This window comes from Lepidochelys olivacea (genome assembly GCF_965140295.1).
Source record: "Lepidochelys olivacea isolate rLepOli2 genome assembly, chromosome: 12".
Taxonomy (NCBI): Eukaryota; Metazoa; Chordata; order Testudines; family Cheloniidae; genus Lepidochelys; species Lepidochelys olivacea.
The window spans coordinates 23,167,434-23,195,106 of NC_140422.1; the positions used below are offsets into that span (position 1 = coordinate 23,167,434).

The 27,673-nt window shown below is 41.4% G+C and overlaps 2 protein-coding genes across 3 annotated transcripts in view; both read left to right on the forward strand.

Moving 5' to 3' along the window:
- Positions 1 to 15,807, forward strand: part of GPATCH1 (G-patch domain containing 1) — a 29,675-nt gene extending 13,868 nt beyond the window's left edge. Inside the window, exons 11-20 of one of the 2 annotated variants that reach the window (XM_084644240.1) lie at positions 898 to 1,176; positions 3,550 to 3,728; positions 4,001 to 4,128; positions 4,566 to 4,702; positions 5,065 to 5,234; positions 7,489 to 7,702; positions 9,246 to 9,353; positions 11,847 to 11,971; positions 12,513 to 12,661; positions 14,174 to 15,807. In XM_084644240.1, the coding sequence (XP_084500366.1) occupies positions 898 to 1,176; positions 3,550 to 3,728; positions 4,001 to 4,128; positions 4,566 to 4,702; positions 5,065 to 5,234; positions 7,489 to 7,702; positions 9,246 to 9,353; positions 11,847 to 11,971; positions 12,513 to 12,661; positions 14,174 to 14,204 (1,520 nt within the window). In that variant the 3' untranslated portion in view covers positions 14,205 to 15,807. The remainder of the gene's footprint in view (positions 1 to 897; positions 1,177 to 3,549; positions 3,729 to 4,000; positions 4,129 to 4,565; positions 4,703 to 5,064; positions 5,235 to 7,488; positions 7,703 to 9,245; positions 9,354 to 11,846; positions 11,972 to 12,512; positions 12,662 to 14,173) is intronic. The other variant, XM_084644241.1, reaches the window with a different exon arrangement.
- A 1,767-nt stretch (positions 15,808 to 17,574) lies between these two features.
- The window catches only part of WDR88 (WD repeat domain 88), a 31,974-nt gene continuing 21,875 nt past the window's right edge, over positions 17,575 to 27,673 (forward strand). Inside the window, exons 1-2 of the mRNA XM_084644898.1 lie at positions 17,575 to 20,694; positions 24,782 to 24,892. Coding sequence (XP_084501024.1) covers positions 20,587 to 20,694; positions 24,782 to 24,892 — 219 coding nt within the window. The 5' untranslated portion in view covers positions 17,575 to 20,586. The remainder of the gene's footprint in view (positions 20,695 to 24,781; positions 24,893 to 27,673) is intronic.

Genomic DNA, 27,673 nt, shown 5'->3' on the forward strand with positions numbered 1-27,673 from the left:
GCTGGTCCCACAGCTCCCATTGGCCGGGAACCATGGCCAATGGGAGTTGCAGGGGCGGCGCCTGCCGGCAGGGCCCCCTCTGCTTAGGATCCAGCACCCCCTCCTGCGCCCCAACTCCCTGCCCTAAGCCCTTTCTGCTTAGGATCCAGCACCCCCTCCTGTGTCCCAACTCCCTGCTCTGAGCCCCCTCCCACACCCAAACTCCCTCACAGAATTCGCGCCCTGCACCCACTCCCATGCCCCAGCCCTGAGCTCCCTCTTAGTTAACCGGAATTTTTGACTGTTTTTGACCTCCCGTTTCCCCAACATGCCAGATAACGAAGCTTTTACTGTATTAGATTGTGAGGTTTTAAAAAAAAATAAATACATAAATGGAGCATATACATATGCTGTACAAAATTTTACATTCCAGATTTCTGTGAAGTCTAGATCTTTACACTATCAAATGTAGACATTCCCTGGTTTATACTACGCCAGTTGATTTGTTTTTCATCATATGTATCTATACATATCTATCAGTACAAAGATCTGGTGGGGCACAATATATATGAATGAGTGTGAGGCACTATCCTGCTCCTTTCATAAAAGATGCATCCACTCAAACAGCAGAGGGCCACTTCTGGTAAAAGAAATCTCCTCTCTGTAAATGACCATTTAAAAATATTTCCTCAGGATTTCTAGCAAAATTGTGACATTTAAAATTAACCATTACTAGAGTGTTGATTTTTTTGATGATTGCTTGGCTATCTGAATGTATGTACATCCTATATTTAGACACATTTTTGTTTTAGATAGGGAAATAATATACATGTAATATGTTTTATTCATGACAGTAGAGATAGTTACAAAGATGTTTTCTTTTCCATTTATCTTCTTATTGCTTTTTTCCATCCTCAGGTCCATCTCCTTCTGTACTGGAGTATCTGTCAGGGAAAGACAAAGAGAGAATAAAAGAAGTAAAACAGGCAGCTGAACAACAAATGAAAACACAAACTTTACCTCAGCAATCCTTGAATATCTCATCCTTCTCATATGGTGTTCATCAGAAGTGGCAAATGGCGTTGGGGGGGCAGTTAGCCACCCCTAGTTCTAGTGACTTCAAACCATTTGCAAAAAATCCAGAAAAACAAAAAAGATATGAAGATTATATAGAGAGTCTTAAACAAGGACAGAAAGGTAACTAGCCAATGGTCATGGAAACTCTTCTGCATTTTTTTATTTGGAAAAAGTTATTTCTGCAATTTTGATTAAGTGTTTCATTTTAAGCTTCTCATAGGCTTGATTCCAGAATTCCATACATAGCGCTTTTCTCTCTGTTTCCTGAGGGCCTAATCTTGCAAAATTTAGGCACATAAGTAATCCCATTGACTTGAATGGGACTACACATTAATTTAAGTGTTCGTGAGATTGGGAGCTTTGATCATACTCATCTTAGTTTCTCTGATCCCTCATAATGTAGCTCACAACCTCACAGACGAGGGGTTCTCAACCTTTTTCTTTCTGAGCCCCCCCCGCCCAACATGTTATAAGAACTCCATGGCCCGCCTGTGCCACAACAACTGGTTTTCTGCATGTAAAAGCTGGGGCTGGTGCTAGGGGGTAGGAAGCAGGGCAACTGCCCACTAAGCTACATTGCTCAGGCTTCAGCTTCTGCCTCAGGTGGCGGGGCTCAGAGCTCCGGCCTTCAGCCCCATGCGGTGTGAGGCTTCAGCTCTCTGCCCTGGGTCACAGCAAGTTTAACACTTGCCCTGCTGGACGGACCCCCTGAAACCTGCTTGTGGCCCCCTAGCAGGCCCTGGACTTCTGGTTGAGAACTGCTGTCATGGACCATACTGTGATCTTGCAGTCTTTGTTTTTTTGTTTGTTTGTTTGTTTTTTGTTTCCTTCCTGTTTACCTTCCAGCTCCATACCTTTAACCTGCTTTTAATACTCATCTCTCTTTTGTAATGAAGACCGTATGTACTCTGGGTAAAGTGGGACCATAGTAATGTTAATTTAGTCTGTCACCAGGAAGTATCCATTCATTCCCTACCCCCACACAACAGTTTAATGTTCCAGAATACCCACTGATGTAAAATACGACGATTTTCAATAGTTGTTATTTTCAGTGATGGGTATTTTTGCTATGCTCTCCAGGCTGCCTCGCTCCACTCTTCATGTCCAGTTTAGAACCTTCCCCCCTGCTCCCCAACTATGCCAGGGAAATGGGGAGCTCGTAGTTGGCTTTAGCAGTTAATATCCAGGGCTCCCTGTTCTTCAGTGGCTGTGCTGTTCTCCAGGAAAATCAGCTAACCAGCCTGTGCTTCTGGGTTCTCCCCACTTTCTGTCTGCAGACTGGGCTTCAGCTCTGCTGGGCTTCATGGATCAGTGCAGGGAGCAGGTACTGTAATCCAATTGACTTGCATTTGGTAGGAAAAGCTGGATGATGAGAGACAGATCTCAGCAAGACAGGGAAACAGAAAACAAATGTCAGATGCCCTGTTGCACCAAAAGGGCAAATTCTATGGCAAAAATGCTGATTTTTGAGGTATTTTCAAAAAAAGCCATATCCCATATCTACGGAGTCCACTGGGTCTCTTACTAAGACGAAGGAAAGCTCAGAATCAGATGTTGGTCCAATAAAAGATGTTACTTGACCCACCTTGTGTCTCTGAGACAGAGGCATGTTATTACTTCATTTTTTGTTGTTGTTATTGCAGCTGCATTTGGCTGTTCTTCGATGTTGAGCTCTGTCTTTGGGCTTGTAGTTTATCTGCTCAGGACATAGATTGTTGCTTTGTATAAAATGGAACAACTTAAATATATTTAGTAGTAGATCAGGATGAAAACGCAGGAAATCTTGAAATAATGTGGAAGGTCAAAAAAACTCTTTATCAGAAGCTCGGCTTGGTGTTGATTTTGTTCCTGTCTCCTCTAGAAGCAAATATGAACCAAAATTTGTTCCTTGTAAACAGGAAAGGATGAGTGTTTGTTTTTTAAAAAAGCTACTTGGCACATCTGAATTTGCACTTATGAGCATGCACATTTTATGCATCCAAAAAGCCAATTTGAATACTCAAATGCAAATCTAAACTTTACTAGCAGGTTTTCATATTAAGCTTTTTACCTTTACATTTCAAGCATTTTGTTGGAGTTGTGTGTGATGTTTTGTTTTCTATGGAGCATTTAATATTTTGTATATTCCAGTGTGCATTACAGAGCATTGAGTTAGGTGTCAATAGTACAGTAATGGGTTAGGTAAATGAAGTAGCCATTATTCATTTGGCAAAGGTTGTCATTCTGACACTATTTGGGCAATCATCCCTGGCTTCTGAAGAATAGTATATCCAGCAAGACACATGGGGTTACCCCTATTCTTTATTTCTGAAGTCTTCCGCACTTTTATATTCAACTACATATTCATCAGACCCTTGTGGAGATGAGCTTGGCTTCTGGAATTGTTTAAAAGAATCACAAAATGAGTTAAACCAACATACAAGTTAGTGTATTTTATACTTAAAAGTAACTTTTAATGGCTTCTAAGCATTTCTGTCCTTTAACTTACAATAGATACATCAGAGAGTCATACAGATCCGGGTATGACAGAATGGGAGCGAGGAAGGGAACGAGAGGAGTTCTTCCATGCAGCAGTGCTCTACAAATCCTCCAACCCAGTCCTGTCATCAAGGTTTACTCGGGCCAAGCATGAAGATGACACCGACAAAGTGGAAGTTCCTCGAGACCAAGAGGTTCATGCTGTTAATAATCCTGTATTGTGATTACCTGTGTTAACACTAAGTAGCACAATCCAGTGTATTTAAAACATCATGGTAGAATATAAGTGTAATAAAGTTTGTTGCCTTAAGAAACCAAAAGGAAATATACAATACTGCTCGCACAGCAGTAGTTAAGTATTTATCCTTTAAGTTCACTGAATGTTGACACTATTACAATAATAGCAGGCATTTTAAGAAGGTGATTATATTCTGTAGAGTATATAATCAACATCTGAATTTTACAGATGGATATTGATGACAAAGAATCTGCAGTGAAGATGAAGATGTTTGGCAAGCTCACAAGAGATAAGTTTGAGTGGCACCCTGAGAAGCTATTGTGTAAAAGATTTAATGTTCCTGATCCCTACTCTGAGTAAGATGATTAATCAGATATCTTAATGTTTTCAAAATAATGTTTTTAATTGTTCTGAAATGTGTGTTTGTGTAATATTTGGGGAATATGCTAGCTTGATATCTCTGGAGGCTGAAACCCTCTCTTTGTCTTCAGAATAGATGCAACCCAGATAGACCAGCAGGCAAGCTTCCTTCTGATAACTTGCCAATTTGCTTTTTACTTAAACTGGGAGGATCACCTCTACGCATTGTCTCATTAGAGATACTTTGAATGGAAATAGGTGATCTCTCCCCCCCCCCCCCCGAACATGCTCCTTCGTTAGGGTTTGTATGTGTTAATAGCTGCTTCATGGACTCTGCTTGTTTTGTGGATAATCTGAGACTTCATTTTCCAGTGTTGTCCATCCATCCCATCATTAAAAACAATGATTGACAAATAATTTCATTTTCCTCTAGTTCATTGATTGTTGGGTTACCCAAAGTGAAACGTGACAAATATTCTGTATTCAACTTCTTAACGCTACCGGAGTCTACCACAACAACTATAACTCAAACAATAAATGAAAAAATGCAACAGAATATCAGTCCTAACAGTAAGTGGGTCAGCATTTTATTAATGTAATCCCAGTAGTTAATGATTTAAAAAACATTGATGTACTTGTCATGGAATGTGAAAATACCAAGATGCAATTTCCTTAAAAATAAAAGGAAACTGTGTGAAAACTCAGAGCTACACAGATAAGGTCAGAGCAATTGAAATCAGTGGAGTTATACTGATTTATAGCACTGAGAATCTGGCCAATAGAGATCTTCTAGTTTAGAGAATTTTTTTTTAAAATATAGGCAGTAATGATAAAGCAAGTATTAGTAAATAATTGACCTGACCATGAAATGCTGTAGTATTTAATATAAAGCTAATTAACCATGATGCTTGGGATCTTGTACCAATTTTTAGAGCCAAAGAAACCATCAAGATGGGATGTATCTGACAAAGAGAAGAAGAAAAAGGATTCTATTAGTGAGTTCATAAGTCTTGCTAGATCAAAAGTTAATATTCAGCAGCAACAACCAGAATCAGTAATAGAAGAAGATAGAAGCAGAACAAATGAACCCCTTCCCAATAAGGTATAAGATCTCCAAAGGTTTGACGTTTTCAGTAACATTCATGATATTGCACATTGCTCTTCTCCTTGTTGATGGTTTTTTGAAATGCCTTTCCTTGTGCATGGAGAGAGGCAGTAATAGCAACTCATGCTAAGTTAGAAAAGACATGTCTGCACTTGAGGCCAAATTATGCCCTCCACCTGTGGGAAAGAGAGCTGCTTCTTCACAATATGTCTCCTATGGAAGCTCCTCTTCTGGGGCTCTGCAAGCACTGGGTTCCTCAAATGGAGAGGCTGCAGGCCTAGGGCAGATCTAGCTGCTCTGCAGCATCATACATTCACAAATGTACACTAGGGGGAACTTCCTGACTTTGGCTCTAACTTACTTAGGTTCCCATTCTGTGAGCTTAAGCTCTCACCCCCATGAAAGATGGGCAGTGGCAGGAGGGGTTCTGGTCACCACAGTTCCTGCGGCAGCATGTTGTCAAGAAGATGTGGAAACCAGGAGGCAGTGTGAAGGCACCAGTTGACTAAGTGGCACTGTGTGGATGTTGGAGTTCCATGGGTTCTTTGGCCTGAATCTCCCTATTGTGTGTGGTGGGAGGACAAACACCAATTTTGCCCCCTGCTCAAACAGAAAATGGGGAAAAAACTCTGCAACAGTAAACTATTAAATTTCTAGTCTTCTACATGGGGAAACATATTTATACATTGATGGGGAATTTGGGATATTGCCATGAAAGTATTTAGCATTGAAATGCTTTGTACTTTTATTCACATCATTTTGCCCTAGAATTTCCTACCTAAAGCACATAATTTTAATATCCATGGTTCTGTGGTTGTGTGCTGCTGGTGGTACATGAAGAGCTGGCTGATCTCAAGGTGTTGGCAGTCTTTGTTGTTTCAATGAGACAGCTAAAAACAGATCTCATAAGCAAGTTGGTGTACCACAGCAATATGTGATAATAAGTGTGAGGAAAGATGGTGTCCATTCTAGAAGTTGGAGGGGCGGGGGCCCAAACAATGTTGGGGGAGGGAACCCCCAATCCTTGCTTTCTACGGAGAAATGTATAGTTCAGTTGAAGGAAAACACTTGTACTTCTAATTCTTGCTGTTTTACTCAAGAAGCAAAACAGTAATCTGACGTACATGAAACTCTGCAGGCATGTAGATCTTGATATTTTGTTTGCTCTCTATAGCAGATAGTACTCAATGTGATTCTATTGCATGTGGGGACGAATTGTGGAGACCTTCTGTAGCTCCAACCATGAGAAATTACAGGGTTAACAAAAAAGAGCACAAACTGGGTAGTTATCATAAATAACAATTGCCCCTTTTGCATATGCAGTTTTAGCAGATATGCTGGTGGAGGCCATTTGAAAATTTGACCTAACAGTGAAATTTGTTAAGGGCTATCGGTTATTTTAGGTTAGCAGGATAGTTCTTTTGTTTGCATTAACTAACATAGGTTGACTCACACATTTGACATTGATTTTATTGTGTATGGACTTGGGGGTTTGAACAAGAAACATTTAATAAAGGGGTGGGGAGAATTTACTCTTTGGAAAGGGTATGCAAGCCTCTCTCTGGTCCATGTAAGGACTGTGGGGGGAGCTAGCTAGAATGACCGTACGGTCTTTGTAATCCCTAATTGTTCTGCACTGTCTAGAAGTTGGTGCAACTCAGGGTGAGCAAAGGGAAACGTGGGCTTACAGGAATTTGTATGGTTATAGCTCATACATAGGGGACACAAGGATAGCAAGTATAGTCTGGGATTGTGGCTGTAGAGGGGGTGTGATGCCTTCCAGCAGATGGGAGGTTTAATTCCATCTACTACACCCACTGATTTTCTTGCACAAAGTCCACTTTTCTCTGCTTTGTACAGGGACGGATGCATATTATTTTGAGGAAGATGATAGATTTGTTTGTTGTGAACTTAAGCTAAAGAAAAAGTATCTAGAATCTATTGACTTAAAAATAAAAAGTGTTAATATTTTATATTCTTTCAAGTGTGCTGTTCTGACCTGCATGAAAAAGGGGCACAATACAGCATTCTGTATTGGAAAGTGACTTAATTTAGCAGTGTCTGTGCTCTTCTACTGTGCATCAACAGTTGTCAAGTTTATAGACTTCAGATTTACTGTAAAATTTGCTAATTTTAACATCCTCAATGAAAATACCATTAAAGGTGTCACAATATTTTTATCTTAATGGAGAGACACTTCTTTCCTCTGTTAGTGTTTTAAATTTTTTTCCTTATGGGCACTGTTATGCAGGCAGTTAATGAAAGCACTGATCAGAAAGAAGAAGAAGAAAGCAGACCATCTATGGATTTATTTAAAGCCATCTTTGCCAGTTCCTCAGATGAAAAATCATCCTCATCTGAAGAAGATAGTGATGAAGAGGCACATCAGCCACCTTCTTCTGTGCCAAACTCGGAAAGTACAAAGCATGCTAATCTGCCAGATACCTCCTCAGCTGATGTACAAGGTAATAGTTAACAGTTTGTTCAGTTTCATGAAGTTCTAGTAATTTTATAAGAAATTAAAACACTATTAGCCTAGTAGAAAAATGCTTTATACCAGTCTCACACTAGTATAACTACACTGTTTTCTCAGGGGAGTAACACCAGTGTAAAACTGGAGTAATAGAATGCTGAATTAAGTGTTCTCTATTTAAATATTATCTACATAGCCATAGGCCAATGACAGTTTTTACAGATACACTGTCAAATGCATTTGTTTGCTAAACAGAGTGAGGGATGAGGACAGATCCCATATTACTCTGTAAAGAAAGCCCCAAAATTGGGTGATTTTATACACCTATAATAAGGTGTATGATATATGATAAAGTATATCTATTTAATAATGAAATTTTGACCAGACTGGAAATAAGTAGAATTTGCATTTATTTGAAAAAGGAATTTCCATTCTATATTTTGATATTCTCATTTAAAATAATATTGAAATGGATTTTTAAATAGTACAGCAATATAACTGTATCTCACCAGTTCTCACTATCGGTCTACAAAGCAAATAAATTCATGGGACTGGGGGGAAAAGCAGTCTTGTTCTATTATTTACCAAGATTTAAAGCAGAGTATTATAGGGAGTTCTCATACTAGAAAATAAAGTAACACTGTACTAGAATACATTTAATAGTTTACTAGGAAATATTAGTAAGCAAAATAACATTTTATTTTGACAGTTAGGGATGATGTATCTTTAATTTTTAAATTGGCTTTTGTTGGCTTATTTACCAACTAGAAAAAAAGGCAATATGCAGTGGATCTCCCAGTAATTAGTGCCAGTTAATCTAATTTGTGCAGATGGAGTAATAAATTACTAAATAAAATAAACTAACACCCCCCATTCAAACTTAAAGTGGCCTTATTTCATAGTATAAATACCGATTTATATATACTTTTTAATGTGGAATCTTTTCAAACTGCTTGGTCTTAAATCACCTTTTAGGCTATTCCCATATCTTCAACACTGGAATTTTCCTAATTCTTGAAAAATTTGAAGGGTGAATCTGTTTTTTGCCCTTAAGTTATAGATTGTTTTGTTAATATTTATACTTGTGTTGCCTGCAATTTTTAATTTAAAAATCAGCACCACTGTGATCAAATATTTGGTGATCCCCGCCAGTGCAACCAATCTTTGAAATGCACAGGAAGTGCAAAGGGAAAAGGCATCAACTTCTCCTTGTTGATAAAGATTTTTAAAATTTTAGAAGGTTATGTACAAAAAAATAAAAGCTTAAGAAATCATACATTTATGTAACTGAAGTCCTTTTTAAAGAAATTGTGTAATTATTGGAAGCGTCTGAGGAGCCTTTTAATAAGAAATAAGGGTTAGAATCACCTTCTGCTTCTGTGAAAAACTAGTAAGTGCAAAATCTAAACAAGAGTGCAAAATTCATTAACTTGTGTTTATTTGATATTTCATTTTTAATGGAATATTTTCTGAGCTGTTTTGAGTATGGGACGTACTTCTTCCTTTTAAGTTAACCTATATGTTTGTTTTTCTAGAATGTATGGCTGTTACAAGTGAACCTGACCTTGTGCCACCTCTTTTGAAGGAGGAGCTGGATAAGGTAGAAGAATTTGGACCGAGGTTGCCTCCAGTTTCATTTTCTAGTAAGTATTGAAGACTTTAAATTTTGTACACTGAAAATGTGTATATATAATGCAGTTATTTTATTTATGCTCCCCATAAACATCTTCAGTTACCTCATTATCTACCTTCAAATCCCCTTCTCAAAACTCCTTTGTCATGATGCCTATGAAAATCTGGGGTGTTGGGACCACTGCCTATCGTGCTAACCAATATTGTCTTATTATTTCCTGGTAGTTCCTGGTCTCTCTGTCTTCATCTGTTGTCTCTTGTCTTTTATGTTTAGAGCCCTGCAAATCCGTGGATATCTGCTTTATGTCCGTGGATATCGGATGCAGATATCTGCGGACCATTTTTGCAGATCGCGGATCAGATGCAGACATAGGTGCTGGTACTAGGGGTGCTGTTGCACGCCCTGACTTGAAGTGGTTTCCATTATATACAGGGTTTACAGTTCGGTTCAATGGCTCTCAGTACCCACCCCATTAAAAATTGTTCCAGCACGCCTGGATGCGGATACAAATTTTGTATCCATGCAGGGTTCTAAATATAGGCTCTTAAAGGTGGGGAAGCAGCTGTCTGCAGCTCATACCCTATGAAGCTGCTTCTCCACCTTCCAGATCCTATATCCCGCCCCACACCCAGTTACTTGCTTTGCAGAAGCAGCTGCCTTCCTCTCCAACTGACCTGACGCAGCAATATGAAGTTGGGAGAGGTTTCCTAAATATCTTCATTGCTTAAACCATAGCAATAGGAGCATGGGGAATTTTGCTGCCTGTCTTGATCTAACACCTCCCCTTTCTCTATATACGGGGGAGAAAGGAATATAGGCTGCTTCCCTTCCCCACCTTCCAGATCCTATATTCCCTCTCCTCAGTATACAGAGAAAGGGGAGGTGATAGATCAGAAGCAGCTGTCTGCAGCTCACTGCCAATGAGGATCTGGAAGGCGGGGAAACAGCCTCAGAGGCTGTGAGCTGCAGACAGATGCTTCCCCACCTTTGAGAGCCTATATACCAGGGGTTGGCAACCTTCGGCACATGGCCCATCAGGGTAATCTGCTGGCAGGCTGCGAGACATTTAGTTTACGTTGACAGTCCGCAGGCACAGCAACCTGCGGCCCGTCGCTTCCCGCAGCTCCCATTGGCTGGGAACAGCGAACCGCAGCCACTGGGAGCTGCGGAGGGCCATGCCTGCAGACAGTCAATGTAAACAAAATGTCTCGCAGCCAGCGATTACTCTGATGGGCCACATGCTGAAGGTTGCCAACCCCTGCTATATAGTGTACACACGCACTCACACAGACGCTCCTCCTGAGAGGCACTGTGAGATAACATGCTGCTGTAGGTGCGATGCGGGTCAGATACAAGTTGATTCTTGTGGATGTGGATCCAAAATTTTTGTATCCGGGCAGGGCTCTACTTATATTTAGATTGTAAGCCTCTCAGGGCAGGGACCATTTTTCTGTTCCGTGTTTGTACAGTGGCTAGAACAATGAGGTCCTGGTCTTATGACTAGGGTTCCTAGGTGCTACAGTAATGTAGATGAGGATAATTTCATTTTTTTAAACTGTTTGTATTTCAGAGGGCAATTTATTGACTGGTATTTGATCTGAAATTAGGTACTATACAGAGATAGATATACAAGTGAATGTTACACCGGCTTAAAGCCTAGAGTTGTTAAGCAGCTGTCCCCATGCAAGTAGACGGTATTTTTGGTACAGAGATATTATGGGTCAATAAGTGTGTGTGTATTAGTGTAGATATACACATACATACATTTAATCTGGCTGTAAGTTTGTGTTCAAGTCACTAAAATTCAGAACTCGTGTAGTTATTGTCTTTTCTCTACCCAGAATCAGACCTTACGGATCTTTGAGTAGGAGAATGTATGCTGCTGCTATTACCTGTTGAATATTGAACAGACAGGGTTTTTGTTGTTTTAATCCTGTTTAATTAACCACATTCAACAGATTTAGAGTGAATAACAAGTCATTGTTACTTCATCTGTGGAAACTTTGCGCACAGGTTAAAGATATTCTATGTTGTCTTATGTCATATAATTTCAATTCACATCCAGGTCCCTTTCTTGGAAACTATAAGAGCACTGGGCTCCTTCATTCTTCCCTCTTGCCCTACCTACACCTGTGTACGTTAAAGTGATATTGTCAAGAGCTTTGATCCTACATTGGGATCCACTAGCACAGACTTTTGTGCCTGTGAAGATTCCCACTGATTTAATTGGGGCTCTGCACAGACTCAAGAGTCAATGCTAATAGATCCTGATGCAAAATCGGGGCCAAGGTTGGCATGTTTGGTTTTTTTATATCTGATTGCAAAGGTATGTCTATAGAGTAGAGAAGTTAAAATGAATTGGAATTGGGAGTCCCAAATCCCTTATGCAGCTTTGGAATCTCAGCCCAAATATTAGGGAATTTACATTTTTGTGTAGTTTAATATTGTGTTTGTCTTTTACTTGGTAATGCGTTTATTTCTCTGTATTTGATTTTTGCTTTAGAGACTACTCAGGAGCATGAGCCAGTATCACTAGCAAGTTCTGTTGAAGCCAATCAGAAAGAGAAACCTAAAAAGAACAAAGAAAAACACAAAGTTAAGAGAGAGCACAAACACAAAAAGGAAAAGGTGACCAAGTTAAATAAATTGGTTCTTTCTTTCTTTGGATTGATTTCCTCAGTCAAATGAACACTACCATGATATATATGCTGGATTATGGAAAGGAGAAATAGAATTGGGCTGCATAGACACCTTCCCTTAGATTCTGTTAGCACTTCTAGCTTAGAACAGAAGACGCATTGGCTGAACAGGGTGCTGCTTGTTCTTTATGTGCTTAGGGACCAAACACATAGTTTGCTTAGATACTGCATAATGCTGTAGAAAACTTGATAGATTATAATAATAAAATTTCTAAATATATGTTTAATTTATTTGGTCCTTGCCTCCTAGAGACCTTGGCTTGTATTATTTAAAGTTTACACAACTGAAGATGTGCGAGTACTGTTGTTACTGCTCTGCTCCAGTTAACTTTAGAATTTATACTGAAATATGTTTCCTGTGATCCCAGTTGCTCTTTTTTAGTGAACTTCTGTTTTAATTTGACCAACTTTTTTAAAATTTAAAAAAAAAATACATGAATAGCAAACTCACCTATTTCTTTTTTTAACAGAAAAAGAAACGTAAGAAGCACAGGCACAAAGGCAAACACAAGAATAAAAAATCAGAGAAAAACAGTAACTCAGACACCGTTGATAGCAGTGACAGCCTTAGTGACATAGAGGAGATCACAGATTTGTCATCCCAGGAACTTCTAAGAAGGTAAACAGATAATTTACCGAAATCCTTGTAAATCTGGCAGCAGTAATGGGCCAGATCCTCGCCAGTGTAACTTGGTGTAATTCTGCTGAAGTCAGTGGAACTATGTCCATTTAAACCAGCTATGGATCTGGCACAATATGTTTGTGCCTAGAATATAGCTCATTTTGATAACTTATCCTAGGCTTTTGGATCTAGATGTGCCAGATAAGAACTAGTTTTAAGATAAACTGTTCCAGGGAAAAGAGCGTTGAGCAGCTAACTCTGCAAGCATTAGATAAATGAAAATTAATTTGGGGGAGATCTTTGTGTCATCGTAAATTACTATAAATGGGAATAAATACTGAATAGGTAAGAGAAATGCAAGTGGTGAGAAATGTTGCTACTACATTTTTTTCAGAAGATGTAGTTAAGGTTAAAAAAATTTATCCCTCTCCTGGTAACTATGGAGTATTACCTGATAGATTTTTAGTATCCAAAATAAATGCTGTAATCTGGCTAAAATCCTTCATAGTTGAATGACCCGGCTCCAGCAGACCCAGGGTGTTGGACTTATTTTGGTTCACAGTCAGGGCTTGTCAATATCACACCCTTCTCTGCTTGCTGGTTCTGTTCTTGTGAGCTGGCAAGTTACTGAAGTTTAAGAGCATTCTCTGCTTGAATACAAAGTTACTCTAAGTCAGTACCCTACTGGCTCACAAATATGGAGCAGGCAGGCAGAACTGAGTAGAAAATGAGAAACTGCTTGAATCAAGTGTGCATTTGTTCAGCAAGCTGAAGTGAAGTTGGTAGGTCTAATTTTAGACAACGTGCTCTTAAATATTTTATAAACCATCGACTTGAACGAACCAGTATTAAGACCATGGACAGTAGAGAGAACACTGTGACTTCATTCTGCTTTCAAAATGTGTTCCATGCACTTCTAAAAAAACCAACCAAATTAAACATAAGTAACTTCAGCTCCATAATGCTCTGGGTGGAGAAATCACTGCATCACACTCCAGTTAACCCCTCTGGCTGATTGAAGGAGTGGCCTTGCCACATGTTCTGCAGAGTAACCACATTGTCTTCCTTGGTGTAGGAAACTCATTGTGGTATAGGACCTTAGTGGGACAAGGGAATGCAAATAGGAAAACTTGGCATTCCAAAGGACTATTCCCATCCCTTCTTTGTTCATTTAAAAAAACAAGCAAACAAAAACCCGATGAGTGCAATTTAAAAACCACTTCTAAAAATTAAGCTTTGTTTCTGTATAACTTTTTTTTTTTTAAAGGGTATTTTTAAAGGGCTTCCAAACAGGTAGCTCAAAATTTGTAGTCAGACCTGTCTTGTTTGTGCAAACTGACATGTTGGAGGCTCTTAAAAGATTTGCCAATCTTTTTTTATTAAAAGGGCAAAACCACATTATAGTTAAATTCAGACTGAGGGTTTGAGAAACCTTTTAATTCTTGTTAAAGTGATTAAATGTTCCTGGTGTTGTTGTGTATAACTATTAAATATGGCCTTTTTTTCCAGACTGAAACATCTTCCTGCAATGAAGCAGTAACTTGCTTTCTTCAATACTATATGACTTTTTTGATCTGAAACTTTGATCTCCTCCATGATGGAAGATCAGTAATGTATAGATTGCACTGTAAATGTTGTATTTATGCTGAATATATGTTTGAAATCATAAATGTATACATTTGTTTTGTGATATTTTACCATTTTAAACCGTATGAATTGTGGAATGTTGGAAAGATTTTTTTTTTTTTTTTTTTTTTTTTACTGCTGGCATGCATTATCAAAAGTAATAGTTCAGGCTCTACATTTAATTAATGTGAGGGCTATCGGTAGCAAGTACATATGTGTATGAGAGTAGGACTTCTCCTTTACACCCCAATGTTTTACTTAAAACATAGGCTCAAAATGGTGAATTCTTGGCTGTTTTGAGGAACCCATTATAGTTTGGTTTGGGCTACCTTTAATTTAAACAAGACTAGATATTTTAATAAACTGTATATTACAAATGGTATTTCTGGTGTGTTAAATCATTGTGTGAAAGTTCTTAAAATATTATAAACAAGAACGTAAGTCAATGCTGAAGGAAGTGAAGTTAGGAAGTTAAAAAGGCATAATTTACATGCAAACAAGTCATTCTGTGTCTCTCTTATGTAGATATTCAGAATGCAGAATTCCTCTGTATTTCTAAAATGTTAATCTGCTTTTCAGACTTTTTCTGTCTTAGAATTTTGTATATTACCCATCACCATAGTATGGCTTTTCAATAAATTAACAAATGGTATGATGCATGTTAAAATAGCATTACAGTACTGGATTATCTTGAACACTACCTACATAAAAAAATTTCATCATCAGTATCGGCATTATTCTACATTCATGTTTATATTTAACACAAACGTTATATTGAAAAACCCCAAAATCTTCAAAATTTTCTTGCTTGCTCTGAGTACAAACCTGTGCTGTATTGTATGCTTAAAAGGAGGTTGAAATTTCATTAAAAAGTCCAAATAAGTCTGTAAAGTCCTATTACAATTACAGGGTTGTTTATGATGTGAACTATAAAATAATACTGAACCACATGACTGTCTGACCTCGTTGAATGGAACAAATTGTGAAAACCAGCTCATCATGATTTATTATGAGACTAAGAGAATGTTCTCCATTTGCAATTGTTAACAAAAAAATCAAACAAGCTCAAGGTTGTAGATGATATTGTTGTATTGGGCTAGTTAAAAATAAAGTAAATTTTCAGCATTCACAGTCTTTTTAATAGGTCACTGGATTTAGAGCAAGGTGGCATGGTGTTGATTTTAGGTTTTGTAATTTAAATTTAGCAATTAAGCGGGAACTCTGTAGAGAGAGGGGAAAAGTTAGTAACAAATGTGGATTTGGAATGCTGTCTGGATTACAAGAATGGGTAAATGAAGCAGCAGAATAAAAAAAAGATTAAAAAGCAACAGGAAACTCTTAATTATAGTAAACAGATATTTTTGGTAGACTACTAGTAGTACAATATTGTTATAAAAATCAGTGTCTCCAGATCTGCTTCTCTTAGGGGGAAATATGGCTCCTATAAAATCAGACACCCATTCTCAATCCTTTTCATTTAGAGTAAAGATTTACCTCTCACTTATTATTTAAAAAAATTAAACATGTATGAAGATGAAAAGTCATTGCTTCTGTCTTTTTTAATCCACTAGTGTGAAACGCAACTTCTTGGATTAGTATAATTTGACAGGATTAGAGAAAATATTAATTTTTTCAATTTGTTTACCTATGCACTTGACAGCACTTTGTATAGTCATTTTCTCTGTATAGTCTGTTCCTAGTTTTGTTCATGTGGGTCTCTTCATATAGCAATAAAGGATAAAAATATTTTAAAAGATTGCCATCCTAGAAAATTGGTGGGAAGATTTAGGAGCAGTTGTGGTATTTGAAACTTTTTAAATGTCTTTAAAAGTAATGAGTTTTCAAATTAACAGTACTGCTTTAATTTCTTGAATCATTATATAGCCAACCCATTTCTGTAGAAGTACGTTTGTAAATTAAATAAGCTATTTTCAACAGTGCATTAATTGAAAATCCCTGCTCTGTCTTTGTTCCCTTGACCCCCAAACCAGCTTGTTTCTTGTCCTGACTCCAATCCTGTAACCTTTTGTGGGCACACATTTCTAATTAGTATATTGTAAAAATTTAACAGGAAATAAATGGTTCTGAATAAGGAGTAATGAGTATGCCCAATGATGAAAGGAGTTGCAAGATATGAAGTGAAGGGAGTCTTGATGCATTTCCTTGTACCTCTTTCCTTATGTTTGCAGAAACTCCCATTTAAAGAAGGCAAAGCAGCTGGTAGGGTGCTGTGAGCAGTGGGTCTAGGCAGACAGCTCCACTCTAAACAGCACTTTTCCAAAGTTGAGAGCACAGTGCAGGTGAGAATGTAAAAGATGCAGTGGAGGCAGGGCAGAACAGCAGTAAGAAGGGATGGAGTGAATCCCTTTTAGGTGGGGGGAGATAGATCCTGGGCAACATCCTGGTGGAGCTTGCATTGAGGTTGTGACCCGTTATTGAGAAATTTGACTAGATGATGTTGTGATGAAATGATGTTATAGGACTGAATTTGGTATGTTACATGCCATACCCAAGAGGTGAAGACAAGTGAATTATGCAGCTGTCCTAGACTTATGCCAACAGAGCCTCTAGGCCCCACTCTCCATGTAATCAGGTTTTTTGTGTCTCTTCATCTAAATACTCCCCTCTTTAAAACAGATATATTTATTTAGAAATTATTTACAAGGATAGGTTTCAGAGTAACAGCCGTGTTAGTCTGTATTCGCAAAAGAAAAGGAGTACTTTGTGGCACCTTAGAGACTAACCAATTTATTTGAGCATAAGCTTTCGTGAGCTACAGCTCACTTCATCAGATGCATACTGTGGAAAATGTAGAAGATCTTCTTATACACACAAAGCATGAAAAAATACCTCCTCCCACCCCACTCTCCTGCTGGTAATAGCTTATCTAAAGTGACCACTCTCCTTACAATGTGTATGATAATCAAGGTGGGCCATTTCCAGCACAAATCCAGGGTTTAACAAGAACGTCGGGGGGGGTGGGGGAGGGGTTAGGAAAAAACAAGGGGAAATAGGTTACCTTGCATAATGACTTAGCCACTCCCCGTCTCTATTCAAGCCTAAATTAATTGTATCCAATTTGCAAATGAATTCCAATTCAACAGTTTCTCGCTGGAGTTTGGATTTGAAGTTTTTTTGTTGTATTATAGCAACTTTCATGTCTGTAATCGTGTGACCAGAGAGATTGAAGTGTTCTCCGACTGGTTTATGAATGTTATAATTCTTGACATCTGATTTGTGTCCATTTATTCTTTTACGTAGAGACTGTCCAGTTTGACCAATGTACATGGCAGAGGGGCATTGCTGGCACATGATGGCATATATCACATTGGTGGATGTGCAGGTGAACGAGCCTCTGATAGTGTGGCTGATGTTATTAGGCCCTGTGATGGTGTCCCCTGAATAGATATGTGGGCACAGTTGGCAACGGGCTTTGTTGCAAGGAAAGGTTCCTGGGTTAGTGGTTCTGTTGTGTGGTATGTGGTTGCTGGTGAGTATTTGCTTCAGGTTGGGGGGCTGTCTGTAGGCAAGGACTCGCCTGTTTCCCAAGATTTGTGAGAGTGTTGGGTCATCCTTCAGGAATAGGTTGTAGATCCTTAATAATGCGTTGGAGGGGTTTTAGTTGGGGGCTGAAGGTGACGGCTAGTGGCGTTCTGTTATTTTCTTTCTTAGGCCTGTTCTGTAGTAGGTGACTTCTGGGAACTCTTCTGGCTCTAGCAATCTGTTTCTTCACTTCCGCAGGTGGGTATTGTAATTGTAAGAATGCTTGATAGAGATCTTGTAGGTGTTTGTCTCTGTCTGAGGGGTTGGAGCAAATGCGGTTGTACCGCAGAGCTTGGCTGTAGACGATGGATCGTGTGGTGTGGTCAGGGTGAAAGCTGGAGGCATGTAGGTAGGAATAGCGGTCAGTAGGTTTCCGGTATAGGGCGGTGTTTGTGTGACCATCGTTTATTAGCACTGTAGTGTCCAGGAAGTGGATCTCTTGTGTGGACTGGACCAGGCTGAGGTTGATGGTGGGATGGAAATTGTTGAAATCATGGTGGAATTCCTCAAGGGTTTCTTTTCCATGGGTCCAGATGATGAAGATGTCAAGTAGCACAAGTAGAGTAGGGGCGTTAGGGGACGAGAGCTGAGGAAGCGTTGTTCTAAGTCAGCCATAAAAATGTTGGCATACTGTGGGGCCATGCGGGTACCCATAGCAGTGCCGCTGATCTGAAGGTGTACATTGTCCCCAAATGTAAAATAGTTATGGGTAAGGACAAAGTCAAAGTTCAGCCACCAGGTTAGCCGTGACATTATCGGGGATAGTGTTCTTGACGGCTTGTAATCCATCTTTGTGTGCAATGTTGGTGCAGAGGGCTTCTACATCCATAGTGGCCAGGATGGTGTTATCAGAAAGATCACTGATGGATTGTAGTTTCCTCAGGAAGTCAGTGGTGTCTCAAAGGTAGCTGGGAGTGCTGGTAGCGTAGGGCCTGAGGAGGGAGTCTACATAGCCAGACAATCCTGCTGTCAGGGTGCCAATGCCTGAGATGATGGGGCGCCCAAGATTTCCAGGTTTATGGATCTTGGGTAGCAGATAGAATATCCCAGATTGGGGTTCCAGGGGTGTGTCTGTGCGAATTTGATCTTGTGCTTTTTCAGGGAGTTTCTTGAGCAAATGCTGTAGTTTCTTCTGGTAACACTCAGTGGGATCAGAGGGTAATGGCTTGTAGAAAGTGGTGTTGGAGAGCTGCAGAGCAGCCTCTTGTTCATATTCCGACCTATTCATGATGACAACAGCACCTCCTTTGTCAGCCTTTTTGATTATGATGTCAGAGTTGTTTCTGAGGCTGTGGATGGCATTGTGTTCCGCACGGCTGAGGTTATGGGGCAAGTGATGCTGCTTTTCCACAATTTCAGCCCGTGCATGTCGGCGGAAGCAGTCTATGTAGAAGTCCAGTCTGCTGTTTCGACCTTCAGGAGGAGTCCACCTAGAATCCTTCTTTTTGTAGTGTTGGTAGGGAGGTCTCTGTGGATTAGTATGTTGTTCAGAGGTATGTTGGAAATATTCCTTGAGTCGGAGACAGCGAAAATAGGATTCTAGGTCACCAGAGAACTGTATCATGTTCGTGGGGGTGGAGGGGCAGAAGGAGAGGCCCCGAGATAGGACAGCTGCTTCTGCTGGGCTGAGAGTATAGTTGGATAGGTTAACAATATTGCTGGGTGGGTTGAGGGAACCATTGCTGTGGCCCCTTGTGGCATGTAGTAGTTTAGAAAGTTTAGTGTCCTTTTTCTTTTGTAGAGAAGCAAAATGTGTGTTGTAAATGGCTTGTCTAGTTTTAGTAAAGTCCAGCCATGAGGAAGTTTGTGTGGAAGGTTGGTTTTTTATGAGAGTATCCATTTTTGAGAGCTCATTCTTAATCTTTCCCTGTTTGCTGTAGAGGATGTTGATCAGGTGATTCTACAGTTTCTTTGAGAGCGTGTGGCACAAGCTGTCAGCATAGTCTGTGTGCTATGTAGACTCTAATGGATTTTTTACCTTCAGTCCTTTTGGTACGATGTCCATCTGTTTGCATTTGGACAGGAAGCTGATGTCTGTCTGTATCTGTACAAGTTTTTTCATGCAGTTGATAGATTTCCACTCCATACGGTTAAATGCAGTGTCTTGCATAATGACAGGTTTCAGAGTAACAGCCGCCTTAGTCTGTATTCGCAAAAAGAAAAGGAGTACTTGTGGCACCTTGGAGACTAATGCATCCGATGAAGTGAGCTGTAGCTCACCAAAGCTCATGCTCAAATACATTGGTTAGTCTCTAAGGTGCCACAAGTCCTCCTTTTCTCTTTACAAGGATAGCACCTTTTAGTGCTTGCAGCTGTAAAGCCTGATGCTCTTGAATGTGTGAGCGGCTCAAGCCCAGGGCTCCAGGCAGCAAGCACCCGGGTGCCTATGTGGGTCTAAGGGCCCTAAAAGCTACAGCCGAGCTGGTGAGCTCCTGGCCGTGCAGAGGGCCCCTTTAGAGCTTGGGTTGCCCCGTTCTCCTCCGCTGCCTCTCCTGGGCCGCCAGCCCGTGTCCCGCTGCCCTGACGCCGTCAGGCGCAGGTCACAGCTGGACGGGGGGCGCCCGGGCAGTCTGCGGCGCCGCTGTTGGCTGCGTGGGAGAGTCGAAGCCGGTGCCCTGCGGGCTGTGTTGGGGCGCGGGGAAGCGCCGGGATCCCCCCGAGGCGTGGGCGCGCGGTACCCGCTGCCGGCTCTCGGCGGGGCAGCGCGACCGCTAGGGGCTCCTGCGAGCGGCGGTTACCTCAGAGCCGGGGAGATGGCCGGGGCGAGCGGCCGGGGGGACCCGCTGGCGTTGGAGGAGCCTCCGCTGCCCAGGCCCTCCCAGCCGGAGAGCCGCTTGGGCGACCGGGACAGGCTCGCGCAGGTGGGGGCGGGGAGCGGACGGCGTCCTGCCCGGGGAAGGCGGTGCCCTGGCTGAGAGACTGGGAGGGACGGGGGCCGGCCGCCTGCCCGGGGTGGGAGGGGGTCAGTGTCTGGGGGCGGGGTGGGTGACATCCAAGGGTGGGGTGTCTCAGTGTCTGGGGGCGGGGTGGGTGAGAGCCCGGGTGTGTGTGTCAGTGCCTGGGGGTGGGGTGGGTGAGAGCCTAGGGGGTGTGTCAGTGCCCCAGGGGACGGGGTGGGTGGTGTGTGTGTCAGTGCCCCAGGGTGGATGAGAGCCAGGGCGGATGTGTCAGTGTCTGGGGCCGGGGTGGGTGACATCCAAGGGTGGGGTGTCTCAGTGTCTGGGGGCAGGGTAGGTGGGTGGGGAAGTCTCAGTACCTGGGAGTGGGGGTCAGAGCAGGGGGGGTGTGTCTCAGTGCCTGGGCGCAGGGTGGGTGAGAGCTGGGATGTGTGTGTCTCAGTGCCTAGAGGGTGGGGTGGGTGAGAGTGGGGGCGGGGGGTCTCAGTGCCTGAGGCAGGGATATGTGAGAGCCAGGAGGAGAGGCGGGTCTCAGTGGGGGTGTGTGGGAATTCTTCTGTGTGTGGGTGGAGAGGGTGTCTCAGTGCGGAGTTGGGGGCAATCAATAGGAGCACTACTGGGATGAGCTGCAGACTGCCCTGTTCCTGTAGGGCCAATAAATGCTAGAGGCTGCTAATTGGGGACAGCTGGGACTAGATGTTTTCTTCCACCACCTTCCCCCCCCCCATCTGTGGAAAGTGTCGCCAACCTAACTCTTCTATGCAACCAGCAGGCTGACCTCTCCCACGTGCCCATGTGCTCCTTTAATTCGCACCACAGTGATGTATTTGTGTATTGCAAAACTTGGTTCATCCTCCTACCCATAACACCAGTGCCCTTTGCAAAAAAAATCTGTGACCTTTGCTAGATTGTGGTAATAGTTCAACTGCATATTTCATTATGGTTTCATTATAATTAATATGCTATGCTGAAAGTGGTGTTAGTAACATGCATACAATTGTCTGTGAAGCCTGGAGGGGAATTTGTCAACCTATCCAGGAAAAGAAAGAAAAGCAAGAACAAGACAGGTGTAATGTACTAAATTCTTAAAATACACAATTTATATTTTTAAATGGTTAATGTATTCATTGCCCCTGAAAGCAGAGGACTGGAAGCATCCTTTGTTACTTTACATGTATAATGAACCACACTATAATAATCATGACAAATCAGACAAACTTATTTAGCCTTTCTGATTGTCAGTTCTAAAGAGCATACTGACATATTGATACTGAACAGCAGTCAATGCACTACCGTACATCTGTGGAAGAAGCCGCACAAAAAATGAACACCTGCTCAAGGAGGTTTGCAGTGGCACAGGATGAAGGCATAGTCTAGGACATTAAAGAGTTTGTGGATAATAAGCTAAGGAGTAAACAGATACAGTGGAGTCTTTCAAGCAACATGTCACCATTCCTCCATGGATCAAGCCGAGGATGCTAGGTTCAAGACAAACTGTTGAGAAATAGAGTAGACTTACCCCAAATTGATGATTATTCTTCCATAAAATATACCAACCCAGTAACAAAAGTTAACTTCTATCTCACCACACTGGTTAACAAGGAGTCCAAACAGCAGTCTCCTTAGGGATCCCAGACCTTGTTTCACCACCCTGACACTAGACCAGAGGTGGGCAAACTACAGTCCGCAGGCCACATCCAGCCTGCCAGCCGATTTAATCTGACCCTCAAGCTTCCGCTGAGGAGCAGGGTCTGGGGCTTGTCCTGCTCCCGCACTCTAGCTGGGGAGCGCGGTTGGGGGCCACTCCACAAGTGTGTGCCGCGACTCCCGGAAGCAGCGGCATGTTCTCCGTCCAGCTTCTACGCATAGGGGCAGCCAGCGGGCTCTGCCCGCTGCCCCCACCCCAAGCACCACCCATGCACCTCCCCATTGGCCAGGAACTGTGGCCTGGCCGCGCCTCCCTGTAGGAACTGAAGGGAGGACCTGCAGCTGCTTCCGGGAGCTGCTAGAGGTAAGCGGCGCCCGGAGCCTGTACCCCTGAGCCCCTCCAATGCCCCAACCCCCTGCCCAACCTCTGATTCCCCTCCTGCCTTCCAAACCCCTTGATCCCAGCCCAGAGCACCTTCCTGCACCCCAAACCCCTCATCCCCAGCCCTATCCCAGAGCCTGCACTGCCAGCCAGAGCCCTCACTCCCTTCCCATGCCCCAACTCCCTGCCCTAGCCCTGATCCCCCTCCCACCCTCCGAATCCCTAGGTCCCAGCCTGGAGCACCCTCCTACAACCCAAACCCCTCATCCTCAGTCCCACACTAGCGCTCTCACCCCAACCCAATTTTGTGAGCATTCATGGCCCACCATACAATTTCCATACCCAGATGTGGCCCTCGGGCCAAAAAGTTTGCGCACCCCTGCACTAGACTATATGATGAGTGGTTATTGAAGACCAATTTAATCAAACAAAAGGTTCTTTTAATCCCAAGAGATCAGACCACACAACCAGGTCAATATATAATTCAGATTTTACCCATTAATCACACTGTTGCCAGTCCTTTAGTATCTAATATCTAAAGGTTTATTTATAAGAGAGAAGAAAGAGGGGAGAGTTAAAATGGTTAAGGAAAACAAATATATACACTCATTTCAAAGTTTTTATATCAGGTTTGAAGCAGTGATGTTACAGACTGCTGGCTTGTAAAGACTCTGGTAACTTCCAAAAGATTGGAAGGTCCTTAGTCCATTGGTTGGAATGTTCCTTTTAGTGTAAGTCCATAGTCCAAAGATCAGAGCAGGAAAGAGGCAAAACTGAGATGCTTCCAGGGGTTTTTATACTTTCTCCCATGTGGAGGAACTTCTCTGTCTTAGTTTGTGGAAAATTACAGGCACAAGATGGAGTCCAGAGTCACATGCAGAGGCAGATTAAGGTTTCCTGGGGCCCTGGGCCAGAGCAAATGGGAGACCCCTCCCCACCCCTTCCACCTGTGGGCCTGTCCCTGTTCCACCCCCTCCACATGTGACCCCACCCATGGCTCCACTCCTATTCCACTCAGGGTCCCCCCATTCTGCTCTTCCACCACTGTGGCCCCCAAACCAGAGAAGCTCTCTGAGAGCTCCAGTTCCGGGGCTGCAGCAGGAGTCCTGGTGCTGGGACTTTCCCCACCCCCCGTCCCAGCTGCTGATGGGGTTAGGGGGCACTGGGGGGTTCCCCCACTGCTACCCTGGTGCTACTGCCTGGGAGCGGGATCAGGGCAATGGGGCTTTTCCCACCCGCTCGGGGCTCAGGGGCCCTTGAGCATGAGCTCTGTAGGCCCAGTGGCTAATCCGCCACTGGTCACATGCTCTTTCATGCTTTGATGACTCATAGGAGTGGCTGTTACCCATGTTCTGGCTAAAGTGTCCACAGGAAGGCTCACAGGATGTGGACAAGCTTCTTCTGTGGCTCATTCAGAGTTAACTGTTCCTTAATACGCCATCAACTTGAATAGTTCATTCACAATGTGTTGGCCAGACTGGATATAAATTACCTTGTGGGTGTTACCACAGGAGCAAACACATTTGAAATACAGTCAGTATTCATACTTTTAGATGCAAAGATGATACATGCATACAAACAGGATAATCATATTTGATAGATTGTAAGTTTTCCATTGATACCTTATATGACATACATGACATGACCTTACATGACATACTTTGTATAAGATTTGTTGCAATTAATCAAATAATTAATACATTATATAAATGGTCATATTACAATCATACAGCGCACACAACAGTCTTCAAGAATCAAAATAGATTTTTTGAAACTTAAAGAAGAGCAAGATCATTGTCATGTACAAACAGGTGCTTAAAAAAAAAGTCTTGCTGTGATCTGCCAAATCAACTGCAATCTAATAACAGAGAAAGATGAGTGTGAATGCTTTCAAACAGCAGGAACTAAAATATTCTAAGCAGGTTATTACTTTCAGACTATCTCTTGAGGACTAACTTGTCAACAAGAAAGATTTATTATACAAGATAAAATGTACTCAATCTTTGTTCTGTTCATTTACAGATCCACTTAAAAATTTTGAGAGGGCACTGTGATACTGTGAGCTCCTGTCATTTCTGCTTTGAAGATACAAAAATTCTTTCATGCTCTTATGACAGAACAATGAAACTCTGGGTAGGTAATGAATCTAAACAATTCAACAGTCACACCATAATAATGTCTAAACGAAGCAAGCAACGTCATATAAGTATGGAGGTTGAGTGAGTCATAAATTAACCTTCTAAACAGCTTTTTATTCTGTTTGTAAAATAATTAAACTGTTTCACAGGTACAATTACAGTGGTAACACTCCTATTCCATACTTTTAACATATTCTTTGACATTTAGCAGTGTTCCATGTAAGCACCTGGAGATGAATGTTCTTACACACTAGTGAGGGAGAGCTCTACTACAATATTACATAATATGTCAACTCTTTCTGGAAAAAATCCCATTCCATTTTGACTTTTTTCAGTGGGAATGTCATCTTGTGCTGCTTTTATAGGGTTAATGAAGTTTTTTTTCTCTAATTCTCATGTTTTTTCCTCATTAATTACCTGAACCTAGTCTCTGACTCAGCAAAGAACTTAAGTATGTATGTAGACCCTATTGACTTCAGTAGGACTTAGACATGCATTTAAAGTGCTTTGCTGAATAGCTGTGGACTTAAGCACATGCTTAAGAGTTTTGCTGGATCAGCGCTCTAGCTCTTTGAATTAAATACTTCACAACAAATAACTTGGTACACAATTTTTGGTTTCTTTTGATCCGGAGGTTCATTTTGCTCACCATCACAGTGTTTGATGTATACAGTCTTTCTTTGAGAATAGTGTAAGTCAAGGGTTATGCACTATAGGCACCAGATTTAGCTGTCAGCAAAGGCATAATGTTTTTTACACTTTTCATGTGCTGCCTTTTGTTTGCAATGAAGTCAAATCTGTCTGTTCTTTACTTTCTATCTGCTCCGATGCCCTTGGCCAGTTTTATGAAGTTACCTAGGGTTCCCACAAAATTACAACCAGGTTGGTTACAGCAACCAGGGTTACCCGCGCTGAGACACACAAGAACCCTGGCTGATGTGATGTGAAGGTTATTTATTTCAGTCTGTTCTAAAAGATGGCCCAGATCCGTATTCTTAGATAAGTACTATACCTGACGTTCATAGGAGCAGTTGACAACTCAGCGGTACTGAATAGTTTGAAGGTACTTATGCCTGGCATATATGAACTGGTTTGTAACTTGATTCAAATATTCCCTGCTGAGGCTGGTATTAAGGAATGGTAATGCCTTAATATTGTGAATACAGGTGTAGAGGCTATGGTGCCATAAAGAGATCTTTAGTGCTGCACGTTTATCCAGATACCATGCTTAGCTTCCATTATGACATGTTAAGAAATTTTCTAGTGAAAGTTTGGGAATAGATGAAGAACAAAGCTTTACTTGGGGTCAGCTCAAGCATCCACAGTGTTCAACACTTCCAGGGTATCCAAGAGACAGGATTCATTCCATCGTTAGCTCCTCCCGTGAAACAGCTGAAGAGCCGCTCCCTTTTTGATAGGTTTCAAGGCAGATAATCATTATTACAATGGTGATGTTTAAGGAAATATTTGTAGGAGGCAAGACAGTAAATAAATGTGTCCAGCCAAGTGGATCATTAAGATGTTCACAATTTAATGTTGATAATTCCATCACATTGTCAGAACTACATACTCACTCCTCATCCCATCACAGAATTGGAATTTGTAAAGTATAGATTCTTCTGTTTTTAGTGAAAATCTATGGCATCATGGAATCTTCCTTAAGTAAACTAGATGGAGGGGACGCATAAAAGCCACTTCATTGAAAAGAGAATATAATGTATTGAATATTTTTTTCTTCAAGTGTGGAAGATTAGTACTGTCTGATGTGACTTGCTTATCTTGGGCATAGTTGTGTAAGAAAAATTTTATCCCGCACTTCCTGAGAAATTATTTTTTGTCAGGAGCTATCTAAGAGAATCTACCTGAATGTTGAGGGCTTCCTTATAAGGAACACATAAGAGAAACAATGGTTCATTTATCCTGATAACTTCCACTTCGTCAGGACAACTCTGATTTCCTTTTCTGTAGGAGTAGGTGGGCCAGTTAGGATTCATAAAAGACCAGGTTTGATAATAAAGAGCTAGGGAAACTGTCAATTCCACTTTGAAGTCTCTCTGTTTCTTTTGAAAGAGTAGGTATCAAATGTATATCTAAGAAAGTATTTGGAATTCCTCTTGTGAATAGAAAGTATTTCACTGGCAATGCACACATCTTTTGGAAAACACAAATTAATAAGGCACAGTACACATGGTCTAGATCAGTGGTTCTCAACCAGAGGCACATGTACCCCTGAAGGTATGCAGAGGACTTCCAGTGGGTACATCAATTCATCTAGATATTTGCCTAGTGTTACAACAGGCTACATAAAAAGCACTAGCAAAGTCACTTGAAGTGAGCTGTAGCTTACGAAAGCTTATGCTCAAATAAATTGGTTAGTCTCTAAGGTGCTACAAGTACTCCTTTTCTTTTTGCGAATACAGACTAACACGGCTGTTACTCTGAAACCTGTCACTACAAACTAACATTTCATACAGACAATGACTTGTTTATACGGCTCTAAATACTATACACTGAAATGTAAGTACAATATTTATATTCCAATTCATTTATTTTATTAATAGATAGTAAAAATGAGAAAGTAAGCAATTTCTCAGTAACAGTGTGCTGTGACACTTTTGTATTTTTATGTCTGATTTTGTAAGCAAGTAATTTTAAAGTGAGATGAAACTCGGGGTATGCAAGACAAATCAGACCCCTGAAAGGGGTACAGTGGTCTGGAAAGGTTGAGAGTCATTGGTCTAAATAAGACTAGGACAGTTTTGACTGCAAGGCTTTT